At 40.7% G+C, this 18,895-nt stretch overlaps 1 protein-coding gene across 6 annotated transcripts in view; it reads right to left on the reverse strand.

Moving 5' to 3' along the window:
• SDK1 (sidekick cell adhesion molecule 1) overlaps window positions 1-18,895 on the reverse strand; it is a 383,849-nt gene that overhangs the window by 104,768 nt on the left and 260,186 nt on the right. For all 6 annotated transcript variants that reach the window (XM_041462308.1, XM_041462312.1, XM_041462313.1 and 3 more), the window contains 4 exons: window positions 14,387-14,534; window positions 13,347-13,487; window positions 9,649-9,830; window positions 1,989-2,104 (listed from right to left, as the gene is read on the reverse strand). In XM_041462308.1, coding sequence (XP_041318242.1) covers window positions 1,989-2,104; window positions 9,649-9,830; window positions 13,347-13,487; window positions 14,387-14,534 — 587 coding nt within the window. The remainder of the gene's footprint in view (window positions 1-1,988; window positions 2,105-9,648; window positions 9,831-13,346; window positions 13,488-14,386; window positions 14,535-18,895) is intronic.

Raw genomic sequence — 18,895 nt, forward strand, 5'->3', positions numbered from 1 at the left:
CCAATGTCTAGAGTCTCTGATAACCAGAAAGTACAGTTAGGGGACTATTAGGAATAATTTGTTAGGAATATTTCATATTTGAGAAAGTGCACTTTATAACTTATTGAAATGCAAATAAATTTCAAAGAAAAGATAAAAATGTATAATGGCTGAAGAAGATAGTAAGTTTTATTTTCTTTTCTAAATCACCTCTGTGCATTACAATTGGCATTTATAACTTTGGAAGACTGAACTCTTGAGTGAGTGCATGTTCATGAGGAAACGTGTGCAGAAAATACAGGTGAACAATTTTGTCAGTTAAAGGAAAAAATGGGTTTAATCCTTAAGAAAGGCAAAGGCCTGGCTTTGACTACTAGAAATTTATAAATCATACACAATGATCCTCTGTAGAAACAAGTGACAGAAATGATCTCACACAGTCTTTGAACTGCAATTCCCAACCCCTGGGAGAAACAGGCTGGTAAAGCTAGGGCAATTTACTGCAATCAAAGAAATCAAATTTTGATAATTTCAGAAGTTTTTATTGGCCACTGACAGATACAAATGACAATTTTACTTCTTTTATAGCATTGCTGAAGAAGTGGAAACAAAAATTAGAGGTAGCTATGCAATGAGATCAAGGATCTTTAGACTGGAACTCTGAATATAACAGAGAATGAAAATCTGAAATAAGACCTTTGCAAATGTGGGCTAACTGTGCTTGGACTTGCACCAGAAAATTACAGTGCACTGCAGTCCACTGAACCCCTAAAGTGCTTTTATTCTCCAGAGTCAGAACAGAAGCCAAGTGCTGTTCCTGTGCTGGAGTTTCAGGGCATTGTGCTGTAGCCCTGTCAGTCACTGAGCCTTGAGAGCTGATTCTATCCCTGTCAGAAGCAGATACACACATCTCCATGCATTTATTTACTTCTTCAGCAGTGAGATTCTCAGATCACTGCTGACCCTCATGAGATATACATTGGTTTGGGAAGAAGTACCAAAATTCCTATGCATATCTGTGTCTGTCTCAGTTTCTCTGTCATTCTGAGACATTTCTAGAGAAGGATCAAGTCTTCTGAAACATCTCAAACCCAGGTACAATCCCTTAATTCACAACTTGTCTTTGGAACTACAACATCCTCCTCAAATCACTCCACCCAGCACTCAAATCAACCTTGCCTCTCCCTGCTCATAAACCACACCTGCCTTCCCTTTTCCTGCTCTGAGATTCCTGCAAGATTTCTTCTTGTTCTCTCTGTGGAGATTTTTAAACCCTTCATTTATTATGCCCTGACTGCTGAATCATTGATGGAGGTTCTGTTGAGAACAAACTACCCTACCCAGTTCCTCAGCAAACACTCCACTGGTCAGAGGCTCTCTTAAGCACTCTCTGCTCTGTGCACTCTAACAGATGTTTCCTGATTAATAAATTCTACATTCTCAAATCTCTCAGATTATCACAGTGGGAAAGTCAAGGCAATTATTTAGTGTGATGCCTTGGTTCCCAGTGAAATGAATGGTGATTCTAGGGATTTCTATTAGCATAAACAGAAACCTCAAGGTTGGTTTTCAGTGCCACAATGACATGTCTCCTGAGGTGACTTTCCAAACTGACATGGAATTGCTTTCTGGCTTTGGAAACTCTCCAGGAAAATGACAAAGGTATAAGGACTTCTAAGCTATGACACGTTTCCTTTTCAGAAATTACATAAATTGCAAATATTAGTGTCATAGAATGGTTTGGGTTGAAAGAGACCTTGAAGATCATCCAGTTCCAACCTCTGCCATGGGCAGAGACACCTTCCACTATCCCAGGCTGCTCCAAGCCCTGTTAGGAGCAACATCTGCTCACTTCTCTCTTTATTTTACCTGTGTAAGATACTCCTGAAAGCACAGAGTCACTTTGGAGATTCAGAGATCATAAGGTTGAAATTCTGGTTTACACCAGAAATGTGTAAATGCAGACATTACATCTGTTAATGCAGACATTATTTGAAGTGTGTACTCACCTTGTACCCTTGGTTAATGCCGTTGATGAACTGCTGGGGTGGAGGGTTCCAGAGGAACTGGATGGTTGTGGAATTCACGGCTTCAACCTGCACGTTCTGAGGTGGAGCTGTGGGCACTGCTCCCAGGAGCAGAGGGGAAACAAAACAACAACAGAGTGGAGAAGGAATGAAGAAAAAGAAAAAGAGAAAAATGAACACAGAACTCACTGAGTGTCACTTGCAAGTCACAGAGTAATACCAGCCTTGAGAGAGGGATGCACTTCCTGTGCAACAGCAGCGATTTGGAAAGCTGGGCAATTGGGTTAATTTCTCATCCTGTATTGGAGATTCCTTCAAGGGAAGGAGAAGAAATGGTTTCTGCAGCTTATTATCCTGCAGAGAAGTTTCTCAGAAAGACTTGAGGCAGGAGCCACATAAGGATAGGTGAGCACAGCTCTTTCAGTCATCCATGAATGCATGGAGAATGAAGAGTTTCTGAGAGAAATTTCTTGAGTCCTTTAATGCTGCTCAATTTCCCAGATCAGACAAGAAAACATGGAGTTTGCACAATTAAGGTTTTAATTGTGAATTATAATCTGGCAACAGCATCTGTTTATTATTTACTGCTGCTTAAAGAATTAGGACCAGTAATATCAAATGTAGTAAAGATTTTTCTTGGGAATTGGGAGTTGTTCTCATTTTATCTTGATATGATATGCATTCATGTATATTGAATTGATTATATATATCCTGAGCCAACACATCCTCTAATCTACTAAAAGTTGCATAAACATTTTATGCCAAGGATTTAATTAGACAGATGTTTTCTCAATACAAAAGCAAGCATGGAACATAAAGGCATGCTGCCTTCAAACAACCAAAACCAGCACTTAAATATTTTACCATTTAATAAAATGTCTCATTCCAAGCAATTTCTTCAACTTACTGTTTTAAGATGTCATTTCTATAGTTCTCAGAGGAAAGAATATTAATAGACAGGCCTATTTTTCTAAAATTATCAAGCTTATAGTAATTTCAAGAAGAAAACTGCTATCTGAGTACAAAAAAATGGACTAAGACACTTTAAATCCCATAAAATAAGCTTAATAATGCTTCAAAAATATCACTATTGACAGCCATGTGCATTTGTATTCTATGAAAGAGGAACTATCCACAAGTGGTTTTGAAGCTTGGAAGGCTTTGTTCCTTCTGCTTCCAAGGGAAAGTTTCTACCAAAGCCAATGATTTGTGCTTCTAAGGAGAATCCACGATTCCCACTGAGAAATGGTGGCTTCCTCCACACTTTTCAAAAAGAGGGTAGGAACTTTTAAAAAGTTTTAAAAACTTTTGAAATTTTTTTTCAAGTTCCAAACTACTTTTCGGAAAATAAGTCTTTGTGTGGAGAAGAAATGAAGAAAAGTAGTTCAAAAGTGCAAAATTGCCCCTCTTCCCACTGAAAGTTACTGTTTGTTTGGAAGAGATAAAAGGGCATTATTCTTAACTGGTGCTGACACTATAGTAAGACAGGATAGTGCATACTTACCAGAGATGTGCACAGCCCAGAAATATCAACACAGAAAAATGGAGAAATCCTCAGGGATGTCAGGTTTGAACTGACAAGAACATCCACTCCCTTGCCCTCTGTCACTAAAATTCCCTGAAGATTCTGCCATGGCTCCACAACCTTGCTCTGCAGCTTTTTTAAACCTCAGTAGCTGCGTATTAGTCAGAACCTTCTTGCCCTAATTTAAATCTTGATGTGACAATTTATGAACTATGCATAATTATTGAGTTCTGGAAGCAGAGTTTATCTGATAGTACTCTAAATTTTCATTAGAATCTGGGCCCTACTTCCTGCCATGTATCATAATTCCCTGTGTGCTTTTGGAAGGTTAGACTATTATCTGAATGACCTGTAGACATCATAAAGTTTTTCTAGTTAAGAGATTCACCAAATCATCCTGAGATACAGTCATAAATATTAAAGTCACTCTACAGTCATAATGAGTTGCTTTGGCTACAGTCCCCCACTAAATGCATTTTTTCTTATTCATGTTTTTGATGAAACTGTTTATTATGAGAGCCACAAGATATATTTGAATCTGCTTTTGTGTGCAATACCTTGTATAATTACTGGTTAACATGCATATATTTTTTAAAAGTCAAAATTCTTACTTTCCTGCACATTTGCATGTTCAGATATTGTAACTGCCAGAGATTTGTTATTGCAGAAGAAAATTGTGTTACAGGTCTTGATGATAGTTTGTTATCAGAAATTCACCGGGATATCACTGGTAGATTCCTGTCCTCCTGTCAGGAAAGCTAAATCAGCTCAGCACCACCCCAAGCTCCAAGTTTTCATTTGTGGTCCTCACAGTTCTCAAAAAAGCTCAGGCAAACACTTGAGGACAGGTTTACTACGGTTTTAGGAATGTGGATAACCAAATGCATTAGTTATTTCTTTTAAAAAGGGAAATATTTTTGGTTCATTAGGAGATAAATTTCTGAAACAAGAATATATGGTCATAGCAGAGAAAATACCTGCTATAATATGAAAAGTGGAAAAAATTATGAACAGAAAACATAAAACCTTCAGACTGTTGGAAATCATGATTTATATCACATTTCCTCCTTGGTTATCTTTATTGAAAAATCAACATCTGCATCTCAATTAATGCATTTAAAAGATGGAAAGAACATGGTCCATCTGATTTGCATAAGCTTAATTATACTGCAGAAGGCATAATGTAATACATTTTTATATTTTTAATCAGTAAAATATTGGCATTATAATCTCAAATTTACTTCAAAGTGCCAGTATAAAATTCTCCTTTTATGTCCTGATATTAAAGACTTCCTTGGGTATCTGAGCAGTTCTACATTAAAAAAAAAAAGAAGTTTGAGGGAAGTTAAATCAGAATTGACCTTCTGGTCACTTCAAAACTCAAATACTTTTCCAAGATCCTGGAGAGTAACTTCCTGAAGCTGTGGCTGTCTGCACAAAGGATTTTCTAAATTAGTGGTAGATACCTGTCCTCTTCCTACAAATTTGTTGTCAAGCTGTACAGAAGCTGCCAATGTCAAACAGGTGTTTCAAGAGTAATCCCCAAGTATTTACACTCCCAGCTTTTAAACCTGCACTTCATCATGTCTGCAAGTATTCCAAAGCCATCTCACACTGGAGATCCATCTGGGAGTCATCTCAGAGCTGCAGATCAAATTGGTCAGACACAACCAACTGTTACTTTGCTCCTGATAAAGTTCATGTGGTTGGAAATCTGCGGAGAGCTCAGCCCCCGGGACTGAGGGTTAATGTGCAGCATTCCAAGTAGAAAAGGTCATGGAAGCACTCTAGATAAAAACCATTAAAAGGGTTTCACTGACAAGATAATTGAGAGGAGACAAGGCACTGAGGTTAAGCATGTGTACATGGAATTATTCTGTCTCTGGCCATGTGCAAACAGCATGGAAATCCCGTGGAGTTTCTGACTGCCAGACTCCTGCTCCTAAATATAGATCTTCAGCACAGCCTTGGAAAAAAGGCTCCTCTGGGGCTCCTGACCTTCGAGGTGGCAGCTTGCCTGTCTCAGACAGGCTTGTGGAACTGCAGGTTTTCCTCTAGGTGAGAATTTAGTTGTTCCTTTAATGCACCAGCTTGAGGTGCTGAGCTGCACATCCCATGGGAGCCGTGAGGATGTGGAGCTGTAATTCCTCCTGGGAAGCCTCTTCCCTCTGCTCCCTGCTGGTGTTCTGGGCTGTGTTCTGAACAGCAGTTGGTGCCTAGGAAAAGTGTTCTCTGTAACACTACACATCTGAAAATCTGAATTCTGAAATTCAGCAGTGTGAGATTTGGCACTAACTGATGAGTTGGGCTTCTTGCAGCTGGGAAACGCCTCCTTCCTTTCCTGCATGTCTCTCACACAGACAAGATTTTATTTCTTTTTAAGAGCTGGGGGCCTCTCTGAGACAACTGCTAATTTCATCACCTTGTGAAATAATTTAAAAATAAAATAAAAGCAGTAGATGGCAAATGACATGTAAGCAAGATAAAATCTCCCCAGCCACTACAACTCCAACCTGCTTCTGCACAGGAGTAGCTGGGCCCAAAACAGCCAAGGGTGCTCCAAAGCTGTTGGGAGCTCCCCAAAGGAAGTGAAACAGGATCTTTAAAGTATTTTTGCCAAGAAAACCCAAGGGAAAGCTAAGGAAAATATCTATTCACTGAGATAAATTGAATGGTTGCAGAGGACACTCCGCAGCCAGGAATTCTTTTTTCAAGATTATTTCCTACATAAAGCAGGAAGCTTTCAGTTAACTGGATTTCCTCTGGCTCTTCTACACATTTCTCTGATTCATCTCTTAGTGCCTGAGGAAGAAGCTGCTTTGGACCTGGCTGAACAGACTCCTCTTACTTTTATCCTTTCCACACCATGAAGATTCACTAGTCTGGTAACTTTTATTCAGGAAGGGCTTTTGCTCAGACCTTCTTGGCCTGGCAAGGTGTCCATGCACAACAAAGAAGGGAAAACAAAACAACATTCAAATACATGTTGAGATCTGTGAACTTTGGGATGTAAGACTGGCTTCTGAGATGTGCATCAAAAGAAAGACATGGCACTAAAAGCAGAAACAGAAGTGTCAATTAATGTCAATTGAGAGGCTAATGGAAGAAGTGTCTCTACTTGTAAACCTCGCCCTACCTAAATCTAAGACACGGAGGGAGTTTTTCAAAGAGAGAGAAGTTAAGAGATATTCACAGTTGTGAGATAAAAGGGACAGACCCAAAGTAAGGGGTGGAAGTTGCTGCTTTATCAAATCAACCTGCATAAAAAGGCAAACATGCCCAACAGTACAGAGCAGAGACAATATTGTCACCACACAAAGATGTTGATACCTTCACAAAGCTGTTCTTACATGAAAAGGTATTGGGAAACTTCAGGTTTTCATATGGCAATGAGAAGTCCTGCAGGACACTGCTTAAATAACTGAAATTGCCCTATGCAGAGGGCTGGCACAAATCCCTGTGAAAAGTAACATCAAAGCAAGGAACAGCTGGAGAAAGTCTGATGAAGAAAGACCTATATATACAGAGCATCAAAGGATTAGCCTGAATATCACTCTGAAAAGACTTTCAAGATTTTAGAGACAGTCAACCTGTCTGACCCTCGTGCTGGGATGTTCAGTGCTCTGCCAGTAAGTCTTCCTGACATTTTATCTCACTGACATTATGCACCAGTTTCCCCCAAGTTCAGATCCATCAGCACCTCGTGAGCTTGGCTGTGTTCTTGAAGTTGGTGATTTTTGAGGAGCTTGGAGCAGCTGATTAGTTTTCAGTGGCTAAAGCAATGCCAGAGGACTAAAAAGGGATTAATAGACTAGCTCCTGGTATAAATCCACAGCTTATATGGCCAGTCAATACCCCCTATGACAAAGGTGCCAATATGCTGATGTGCTCCTGCCAATGGGCTGATCTGCTCCCGGGGTTCATTTCCTCCCAGGCTCTGCCTGCACAGCACACTTGATGAGTATGAGGTATTTTTCATCTGCAGACAGACAGGTTCTTGCCAGCACAGCTCACATCATTTAATGCATGTCAGAGCAGAGGCAGTGGTGGTGTGGTAGTAGGAGAGGGGGATGGATGGGAGTGTGTCTCTTTGACATTTATCTCTGCTCATATTAAAATCAGAATATGATTTACAAGGCGGTTTTACACATGGCTTTTCCTTACTCCTGCTAGTTTGGTTTAGGAAAAGCATTCTGGAGCAAGAAACAGTCACTAGATTTCCCTGTCTTTTCTCAACTACAATAAACATAAAGGAGCAGAGATTTGGACAGTAGCACATTACATATGGAGACTGGATATTAATCCAGATTCAAATTGTACTCATACCAGTCTCCCTTTTCAGCTCTAAATGTAAAAAGGCTTCAAACTCTTTTTAAAACAGGACATATGCCTTTGGTGAGCCCAGCAAGGTTCATCAGGAGGTGGCAGCATCCATGAGGTAGTTATTAACAGCTATTAGCAAATACCAATATGAAATAAATCAGAAATATCCAGTTTTTCTTCTATGTCTACCCAGCACTGAGGAATTACATGAAGCCAAAGAGGCCATTGCAGGTTGGCCTGCAGTCTAAACACTCTTGCTGATTAACATGAATGCAGGACTGACTACACCTAATTTATAACAGAGGATTTATACCCTTATAAATGACAACAGACAGCCAATCAATAAAGGATGATAATAACTGCACATAATATCAAGGGAAATTAGAGTCAATTACAGGGTTTAAGAAAAAAGAGTGTGAAGTCCAAACCTGGGCCTTAATAGATGGAAGGTTAAGGTGCTATGATAGCTTAAAATGTGCAAATAAACAAGGTAATGAATTACAAGCATAATCACAAAAGGGATTCAAATTCTGTGGGCAAACCAATTCTCTGACGAGCTCGGGTGTTTAGTGGGATAGAAAACATTAATCCTGGCTGAAGGAGAAGACTTCAAGAAAAACATTTCAAGGTCTGCTATAAATACTTCTAGAATGAGGTTGAGAGTGCCTAGGCTCCTCTGAACTATGAGACTTTGCATGCCCTAAGACAAAATATAGATAGTTCTTTCCCTAGTTGTTGTGGTTAATTAGTGTTGCATATGAATAATTTGTTCTTAAAGATCTCCCTACACCTCAAACTGTATCTAATCATGTTATAAGCTACTCCTAGTAACAATTAACAAACAACTACATCTACTTCCCTGATTGAAAATTAACTGATGCACTGTAAATCTGCTAGGTTTTAAAACAGTATAATTGTTTTATGACCAATGAAGTAGAGCCCATGTACTGTCCAGTGCTCAGCATCCAGCACAGTCCTGCAATTATGGGAATATATGGAAGCCTTAAGGACCTGGCACTTAATTATCCTACAGATTTTTATACCAATCTCGAGGTGTAAACATGCCTTACACTGGTTGTAAAAAGTAATTACATATCCTTTTGTTGGTGTAATTTATACTCTTCTTAAAGCACTTGGAAAAGTGTGGAGGAGCTGTAGCATAAAAATCAGGGCTTTAAAGATCACTTTATCTTCCCCTTTGAAAGTATCTGCACCATTCCTGAAATGCTTCAGAACCCTTTCTCCACAGGTTGTATTTCTTTTTTGCAATTTATTCCATATTTCTAAAACAAGGTATTCTGTGATTATCAGAACTAATGCAGCTAGGTCACTCTATCTCCTACATTGCATATGCAGCATCTTGCATGCCTTGGCCATGATAAAACCAATTCCCTGCCATATTTTCTCCAACTCTCCTGGCAGGGTAACCTCAGCCCCTGCCTGTCACAGGTCCCATAAATCCATTCCCCAGGACCCCAGCTCTCATCAGCATTTCTATTTATTACTTCTGCTGCAGCTGACTCTGACCTGCAAGTGTGCCAACACATCATCACGAGGGTCAACAAAACAGATAATTTTTTTACTTCACTCACAGCTTTTTCTGCAACAGAGATAGAGCAAAGACTTGGCTCTGATCAGGCACTTGAAATTTGCAGGTGCTTCCTGCTCCAAACTGTCTATCAAATTTGACTGAAGTGACCACTGATTTCCCAGGTTCTAAGGTGGGATTGCCAGCAGCACATCCCCTGAGCAAGCTGTGGGATGATCAAGGAGATCCTGCTGGGATTTGCTCACCTCCCTGCAGTGTGTACTCTGTCACAGGCCTGCTGAAGGCTCCCAGCCCAGCTCCGTTGTAAGATGCCACCTGGATTTCATACTGGGTCCAAATGATCAGGTCTTTCACCAAGCAGTAGTTGATTTCTGCACTGGTGATGTTTTTGTACTGGTACTCTCCCGGGAGGCCGGCCAGGCGATACCTGCCATATGGAGAGAAGAATTAGCTGGTTAATTAGATGGTATCAATTAGAGAAAATATCCTGGCTGGAAAAAGAGCTTCCTTTGTAAAGAGGCAATATGCAAAGTTTTACAGCAGAATTTTACCAAGAATAATGAAAAATAATCAGGAGGAACATAGCAACTCCTGATAAGACCATATCATGTTTGACTGCTATAGTATTTATAATCTGATTTTACTGAGATTACAGGCTCAGGGCTAAACAAAACGGGTATTTTATCCTGTTTTATGGTTGCAGAAAAATTACAGCTTTTTAAATGTGCCTTGTCTAGTAAAAGCTGTGATTTAGTACAAAAAATAGCCCAGATGTGATTTTTATCAGAGTGCTGCTGTAAATCAGCCTGAGAAATTGTTTTTTTCCCTTCACTTCTGAAATCTGAAAAGGAAGAGCTCAGAGGGCTCTGACCTCGTGGAATCTCAGCCACTGGCACCCCTGGCTTCCACCAGAATTTACTCCACAGAATAATTAAAATAAGGATTGAATACAGTTGACACTGAAGGGTTGGGTAAGCACTGGAGCTCCAGGGGAAGGGCTGTGTCAAACACAGGTGGGTGATAAATATCCTGAAACTCTTTCTGCTGAGACACCAGCAGCTGAAACACTGAATATATTTTCTCATGTAAAAACTGTATTCCAGAAAACAGAGCCCCTTTGATGTGTCTCTTCAGGCCAACAAACTACAGAAGAAACCTAAATTATAGAAAACAAACAAACCTTGCAAATCTGTGAATGTGAATAATACTGTTTGTTTTCCTTCCTTTATGAAAGCAGTACAGTGGATGCTTTACTTCACTCACAGCTCAAAAAAAAAACCCAAAAAAAACCCACCAAAAAAACAACAACAACAAAAAAAAAAACAAAAAAAAAAAAAAAAAACAGAGGCCAAATAAGGGACACAAGGCATTACTATTCCAGGAAAAAGACAAATATGGAAACATTTGTGTTTTTCTTCACCACACAACTTTCATGCACTCTTACCCATCCTTTGCTTCACTGCAATCACCAAAAGTTTATTGACATAGAACAATTTCATTGACATCTTACAGAGACATTTTAAATTCATCTAATAAAATAAGTGCAATGTTTATGACTAGACAACTTCATGTGTTTCAGCCAGAGATTTTTGTTCTAAAATCTTCCTATAATGCGATCAGGTCCTAATCACTGACATCTCTATTTTCTGCTGCTTGCCTGACCATCTCTAGCACACTTAATATTTGTAATGCTACACTGGTGTGATTCCATTTAGGAAATATAAATGGAAATAAAGAAATACCAGCTCTCAGCTGAGTTTATTGAATGTCTCGCTCCCCCTTTCTCTCTCTCTCTCTCTCCTGTGCAGGGCATCTGCTCCCTGGCAAGTCAGTTCTTAGTGCAGCAATGCTCTGTTTCCTGCCCAGCAGACAAGGTGCAAGTGCTCCTGTGATTTAATCTGTTATGCTGTTAGCGTGGCAGACCCCTAAATGCAATATTGGCAGTGAGAAAAAGGGCAGAGGAAGGAGGCCAGTTCAGAAATGTCATGTCTTCATGATTTTTCTCACCATGGACTTTGATGGATACTCCACATGACTTGTGCAGTGCACCTTCACTTTTAAAGATCAGGTGTTCCATCAATTTAGCATCTTGCATGTCTTGAGCTTTGTGTCTCTGGGATGGCTGGTGCTTTTCACTCTGCTACACCCTGATTCTGCAGAAATCAGTGTAGGAGCACTGTTCTTCAGTGCATGTTGCTGTGACTACACAATTCAACTGGGAAGAACAGCCTGGTTTATTACCTGGGACACCTGTGATCTTATGTGATAATCTTAAATTCCTGTTGAATAAATGGTTTCTCTGCTCTGCTGTCAAGACAAAGAAGGAAGACCCCAAAAATGTTCACAGATTGAGCATAATGAATATGAAGACTATTAAAATGGAAAGAAATGTTCTGGCAAGGTCAGGGATCAATTATGCAGATAAATACTGTAGAAAGTACCAAAGTTAAACATTATTGGAAATGTTATATGGAGAAAACAGCACAGATTGCCAGAAGTAGGAGTCTATAGGATTGCTTTTTAAAGGACTTAATGCTGAGACTTGGAAAGACCCCCTGGGAATACCTAGGGAACTAATCCTACCATTGAGGAGACCAGTTTGAAGGGAAGAATTGCATAAAGAATGTTTGCACCCTTGGCAGATAGGAACCCAAGACTCAGGACAGGAGTCTATCTGCAGGCAGAAGTTAAAGCACCTTTGCCCACTGATGGCTGACAAAACATTTTAAACTGAGCCCAGCCCTAAAACCCTGCACCAGCAGCACTTGCACAAGGGGCTCAACTCTGCTGAGGAGCTCTGTGCAGCTGACAGGGAGATGAACACACTCAACTCTGCCTGCAGACAGAGGGAACTTCCCAGGGTTATTTTGGGAGCTCACCAACACTCTTAACATGACAAAAGCCTTCCCATCCATGCCAGCAAAAGTAGGAGCACAGCTTGAACAGGATGTTGGCATTTAAACTGCAGCATTTAGTTATCTTTTACAGTTCTGGAGGACACTGTATTAAAAATGGCAGCAGCCTGCCTACAGGAGGCTGTAACCATCACTTGGAAATATGTCAGGGGCTGGGAGTTTTCCCACAAAAAATGCCTCCTTCACTAGAGGTGTGGCCCTAGCTGGCTGCTAGCACTGCAGGGTGTGGAGGATGCCAAATGAGCAGTAATCTGTAGTGGAATTGGGTAGGAGTGAATACTGTGTCCCAAAAAATCACCTAAGGGAAATGCTCTGCAAAGTCTCTCAAGTGGCAACATCCTTTCTAACAAAATGAATCCTGGGTAAGCTGCCAGACTGGATGGGTGCAGGATTCCCAGTTACCTGCCTGAATGTGTTTCTCATTAATAAATATAGACAGGGCTGAAAGGATCTTACTCAACTGGCTGATTTTCAAAACCAAACCAAGGTCTGCCATGAAGGATCTGACCTGTCATTCCCTCTCTCCATTTTGTTTGGCACAAAACTGAAGTTTATTGATTCTTTTGCTGCTCCTCCATAGGCAGGAGCCCTGTTGTGTCTTTGATAAATTTAATTAACCTTTTGAGCAGGGAGCTGAGCTTGTAATAAGTAAATATACATCTGCATAGGCTGCACTGTACCAGCGTCCCATGTGAACACTTGCATTACTTAGAGTTTCACTTCCCTTTGAAAATTGAATAAAAGGATTTTGTGAGTCTCCACAGGTCCTTTGGAACAGCTGATGGAGCTCTCAGACTCTGTAGGACAGACAGGCCAGAATTTAAATGGCTGCACCCTTGTGACTCCTTGAAGAGTTGTTGCTTTCTTATATTTAACAAACCAGGGCAGCCCCAGCATTTGCACACAGTAATTAATATCTTTAATTCAATAAGAGATAGCTTTTATTACACTCTTAACTCACACAATTTCAACTCCCTTGTGCACACCTGGACCTATCTCTGGACTTCCCAGGTTATGAAAGGACTTACCTTAGGATGTAGCCATGAAGAACCCCATTGTGCTCACTCTCAGGAGGAGGCTGCCACTGGACCATGATGGACTGATTGGTTCTCCCACTGGCCACGATGTTTTTAGGTGGGGCACTGGGGGGCTCCTCAGGTAGCATCAACCTAAGTACAAAAAAATGCGATGGACATGGGTGTTGAAAGAAATCATAAATAACAGTCTATTTCCTGAACCCACTCCAAGTGAACCACTCTTTTATCACAGTCTGATGACTAGAAAGAAATATAATGCTGATCAAACTGCTGAAGACATGCATGAAATAGTTACAACAAATCAACATAATAGGAAATCAGTTAAGCAAGCAACAAGACAGACAGCTGAGGTAACCCTATTCTCTTGGAATCACCCAGGCTGCTACAACTCTTTAAAAAGATTACAAGCCTGAATGAGTAAGAGCTCAGGTCCAGTGTCTGTGACTCCTTCCAAATTGTTTCTTTCAGCTCTTTCAATATTTTTCATATCAAACTCCTACATTTTGAAAAAGCCATTTAGAGTTCAGCTGTTCTGCAATTCAAGCTTGCAGCAAGCTTTGGTTCACAGAAGAAGGGGGATGCATTTGAAACTGAATATGATGAAGCCATCCTTCTCTGTCACATCTGGGTAAATTCCAGAAGTGACATTACCATGACAGGGTGAGAGCTGTGCTCCTGCCCGGGCTAACTGCTGGGGCTTAGCACAAGAGCAAAATGTAATTTCCAAGATTCTGCTCAACTGATACTCTGGAGTATGAGGACATCTCTCCTGTGATGTGCTGAGCTCCTGCATCCCCCAAATGCCATCATCCTCAACTCCTGCCAGCTGCAGGGCACTCTCCAGAGACCTGGGAAATGGCAACTTCTCCAGGGACCTGGAAAATGGCAACTTCTCCAGGCACCTGGGAAGCGGCAACTTCTCCATCTCCCAATAATTCTGCAAAAGTTTATTTTATTCCTTCATTCCCAAGCAGGATTTTCCCTTCCCCAGGTCGCTGTCCCTTCAGCACACAGACACTGACTGCCATTACCTGCTGGTCTCGGTGCTGTAGCGGCCCTTTCCCACCTGGTTGACTGCACACACCCTGAACTGGTAGGTCCTGGCCGGAGTGAGGCCACTCACAGTGACACCGGTCATCTTTGGGTCAAGGTTTGACAGGTGAACCTTCCAGGGAGAATCTGTTGGAAAAATTAGCATGGGAAAAAAAGAAAAAAGGATGAAAGTCTCTGTCAAAAGCCCTGCAGAAGTGAGAAAACGCCTCTGACTGCTCAGAGCTCTTGGTGCTTCCTTCCCTCAGAGGAACTTTGGGAAGGAGTTTCTTTTCAGCAGAAGAAACCTTCCTGTCAGCCCACACGGTTATGCAGATTGCACATTTGTCTACTGGAAAGTGATGCTGCACATGTCATGGCATAATAAATAAAAACTATATTCATTAACATTTTAATAAAAGAGGAAACAAGCATGATAAAGACAGATGGGCTGTGTATTTCACAACCCATCTGTTTGGCAGGCCATCACACCACCACACCCATGAGTGGCTCTGGTGGAAGGATTCTAATGAAATTCACAGTCAGTTTGGAATATCTTCCTACCCAGCTTGCAAGCAGGTGTAGAAGCGTGACTCTCTCTGCCAAATCAGCCCTTTGCTGCAAGACCTGAGAAAGCTTCAGCTGCTGATTCTACGTGTCTGCAGTCTTATTTTTTTTTTTTCCTAGTGATATTATTCAGCATGGAATCTAATTGTCCTAGGAAGATTCCCTGCTAGAAAGAGCCCTGGCAGCACTCTAAACTTCTCACTGTCAGTTCACATTCTTGCCATATCAAGCTCCTCTGATGCCCAAATTACATTTACAAGTTTTCAAAGAGGTCAGAAATGAAACACGTTGAAAATTAAATATTCTGACTTCTTCTCTCCATAGCCTGGTGTCACACATTCTCCCTGATGTCATGACTGAAATAGTCAGGGAGAGGTGACATTTGGTCTGTGTTGCAACAGTACAGCAACGGAATCAGCCAATTTGAAGATTTGTTCAGTTTTTAAATAATACCAGCTGTTTTCATGCTCCCTGCTCAAAATTACTAACACTTCTGGAAATTGCTGAGGAGCTCGCTGTAGATTTTGGCAACGTTATCTGTGCATGTTGCTCATCAGAAGTGCATCGTGGCTCCTGGCAGGTCACCTCAACGTCTGCCTGAAAATGAAGATGAGATGTCCCAAACGTGGAAGGCTGCTAAACTTCACACCAAGACAGAAGCCACTCATTTTGTGCTTTTCTGGCAGATTCCTTAGCAAGTTTAAGTCCTCTAGGGTGTGATGCCAGTTAGGCTATAAACACTGCATCTTCAAATTACTCCAAATGTATTTATTCCACTAAGGGCCTTGCCAGAACGAAGTCTTTTTTAACAGGAAAACTGACACAGCAGAATACTGGGAATGCTGGAGAGGGACATTTGCACAGCGGTGAAGGTCTGTCCTTGCCAATTGTTGATTTACCAACAGCCACTTTGGCTGCAAGATCTTGATGCCAATTTATCTTAGCTGAACATTGGATTTCTTTTAGAGAGCCCTTAGAGGAAGCACACCTGTGCCATCTAGAAAAGCGTTGCTTAGGAGTTTTTTGTACCTTAGTTCCTTCTGAATTTTCACAGGCTTCCCTTGAGATTTCCCAAACAGCCTTGTTACAGCCAGAGTGCACAGCAACAAATCAAGGGAAGCTGGAGTTAAGGTATGGCTGACCTAGTGCACTGCCTGAAGGAACTTCCTGAGGAAAATGGAAGAGAGGAGCGAAATACCCTTGTATGAGCTACTTGGGCAGTGGTCCGTTTCCTAGAGCATTTCATTTGTTTACTGCCAGTGTAAACACCACCTGAGAGTGCTTAACCCAAGCAGCTCAATGTAGTGAGCAGTTTGATTCAACAACAGGCCCTATTAATCTCCTCAGCACCTTGGGGCTTTGCTCTGTTTATATGCTGCATCTGTAGAATACTTTATTAATTCTTTTTCCTCTCCTGGTGGAAGATAAAAGATCTGGCAGGAAGAGAGATTAAACTGGAAACTAATATAAACGAAGCCTATTCATCTCCTGGGCACTCTGATTCAGAGAGGAGGGCGGTTCAGGGAGCATTTGCTCACTCCTGGAGCACTGGATACACTGAGTGTGCAGAGTATCTTTAAAATTTAAATGTCAAGCCTTTTTTTTTACAGTCAATAAACAAAACACTCCAAAAAAATTGGATCTCCCTCTTTAGATACACACAACCAACTCCAGGATTGTGCAGAAGCTCTTTTCACTGTGGAGAAGAGTAATTCTGACAAGGGAAACATGCCATAAAATTTTTAACAGCGCCTCTCCTGTCCTCCAGGGATGGCTGTCACTCACCTGTCCCAGGAAGCCTGGAGAAGCTCCATAGTGACAAAAGACTTGCCAGGTCAAACTATTAAAAAAGCCTCTGTTAGACTGAACAGACTCTGCTAATCCTTCATTTAACTTAAGCTGCCCAGAACATACTCTGGGCTCTGCTGCTCTTCCCCCGTAATTGCTGCTGTCTGAACAACTTCCATGTTGAGCTGTCTGTCGTCTTACAAATATTGGCCATTCGGAATTAACTCTGATTGCCTCTCCAGCTTAATTTATTGGAAATGAAGAATCTCACAGACTGTTCTCTGGTTTACAATGTCATTTTGGGGTTTTAGAAATTACATTCTTTTTCTGTCATGAATTTCTGGATGTGCTTGTGACGCGTTCAATAACTCTGGCTATGTGCCAAGAGGCATTTCTTCTCTATTTCCCTGTCTACCCTACAGTTCATGCATTAATTGCAATTTCCCAAAAAATCATTTCTAATTTGATATAACTGATCAGATCTACTACAGAAAGCTGATTTTTGCAGGTTTGGAACACATTTCCATCTCTTTCCTTCTCCAGGGGGTTTTGCATAGATGGTAGCATAGGAATTTTCTGCACTGCTGGAATACACGGAATTCATCTTTCAAACATTTGTAGCAATATGATATTGCACAAAATCCAAATGAAAGCTCAATGGTTCACCCTTTGTTTGGTAGGACTTACACAAGGTCTACCAGTGGCGTGAAAAAAGGATCTTTTAAAATTATCATATGTAGATCTGAGTCACAATCATAATGACAATGCAGTTTTACTATGATTTTTGCAAAGATTCATCAATGAGTTCAATATTTGCCATTTGAATATTCTTACCAAATTCAGGAGGCCAATTCATAGGTTTTAGTTAAGCATGTAAAGATGCTTTCCACAGGAGCTTTTATTATCTCCTCATTGGCACAACATGGTGAATCTGAATTATATCATCACCTCACACAGCACAGTTATCCCAGAATACAATAAAACAAAAAGGGGCTTTTATCTTAATTGTCCTCAGCAGAATTCTACAAGTCTTAATTCATTTCTTCAGTTAAAAGACTATTCAGAATATTTTTTTGATTAATTCCTCCAGTCTAAACCTCTTTGGAATAAAATAAGCATATCCCCTCCTAACTCCATGAAGACACTTCATTGGAATTCTGAGGTAAATTGCAATGGGGCTAAACAGGTCATGAAACATCCAAAATTATATTAGTGCAAATGACAGCAATGCATGGTACTATTTATTTGAAAATCCTATTTCAAATCAAGGTTCACATTCTTGTCTCTGTGTGGGCAGGAATACTTAATGACTGTGTTTCCTTGGAACTGTGTTTTTCAAATTAGATTATAAATTTGCCCCCAAATGTTTAAGGCCATATGTCTCAAGTCACCCACAGACACAGTCTATGGTGAATGCTTGTATTTTGAGAATTATTGATTGTGCCAAATACATTAATTTTAAAAATTAGGTGGCTAGAGTCGTTCATATTCCCAGCAATTTATGTGCACGATCTGCCACTGTTTTCTTCCCTCTAATTAAAATAAGGGTTTTGTATCTCTTTACTGAATTGATATTAATGAAAAGGAGATCTAATCCATGCCAGGTGGAGTGACACGCCTCCCTCTAATGCAGCTGGTAATTAAACCCCTGAAATTTATACTTGTTATTTTGAATCCTCTTCAGCTATTTCTCAGCAACAGACACTGTTATGTATTCATTGATGGCAAGTGCTTCAAAACCATGGGTCCTAAAGCTGTGAGGAATTTATCCTAAACAAAACAGCTAAAAAAACCCAACAGACCAAGGCCACTTTTCAGCACCTGTAACCAAAACACTCAAACTCCAAACATTGAAACTCCACAAGAACTAAGAAAAAAATCTGCACAGCGTTGCTAACTGGAAAATAAACTCTAATTCTGGTGTCCTTCCTTTACGTTTGAAAGCGAAGGGGGATTGGGATGGGAGGTGCAGTGCTCTGCTGTGACAGTGACAGAGCCCGTGGAGGGTGTTCCCTGTCTCCCTGACAGTCGCTCCTTCTGCAGCACAAACCCCAAACAGAAATTGTCTTTGAAAAGCAAAGAGAGTTTCTGCAGAGTCATATCAGGCCAAGCTCTACCTACACAACATCAAATGCCAGCTTTGTGCACAAACAGTG

This window comes from Pyrgilauda ruficollis, unplaced genomic scaffold, assembly GCF_017590135.1.
Source record: "Pyrgilauda ruficollis isolate IOZ18807 unplaced genomic scaffold, ASM1759013v1 scaffold16, whole genome shotgun sequence".
NCBI lineage: Eukaryota > Metazoa > Chordata > Aves > Passeriformes > Passeridae > Pyrgilauda > Pyrgilauda ruficollis.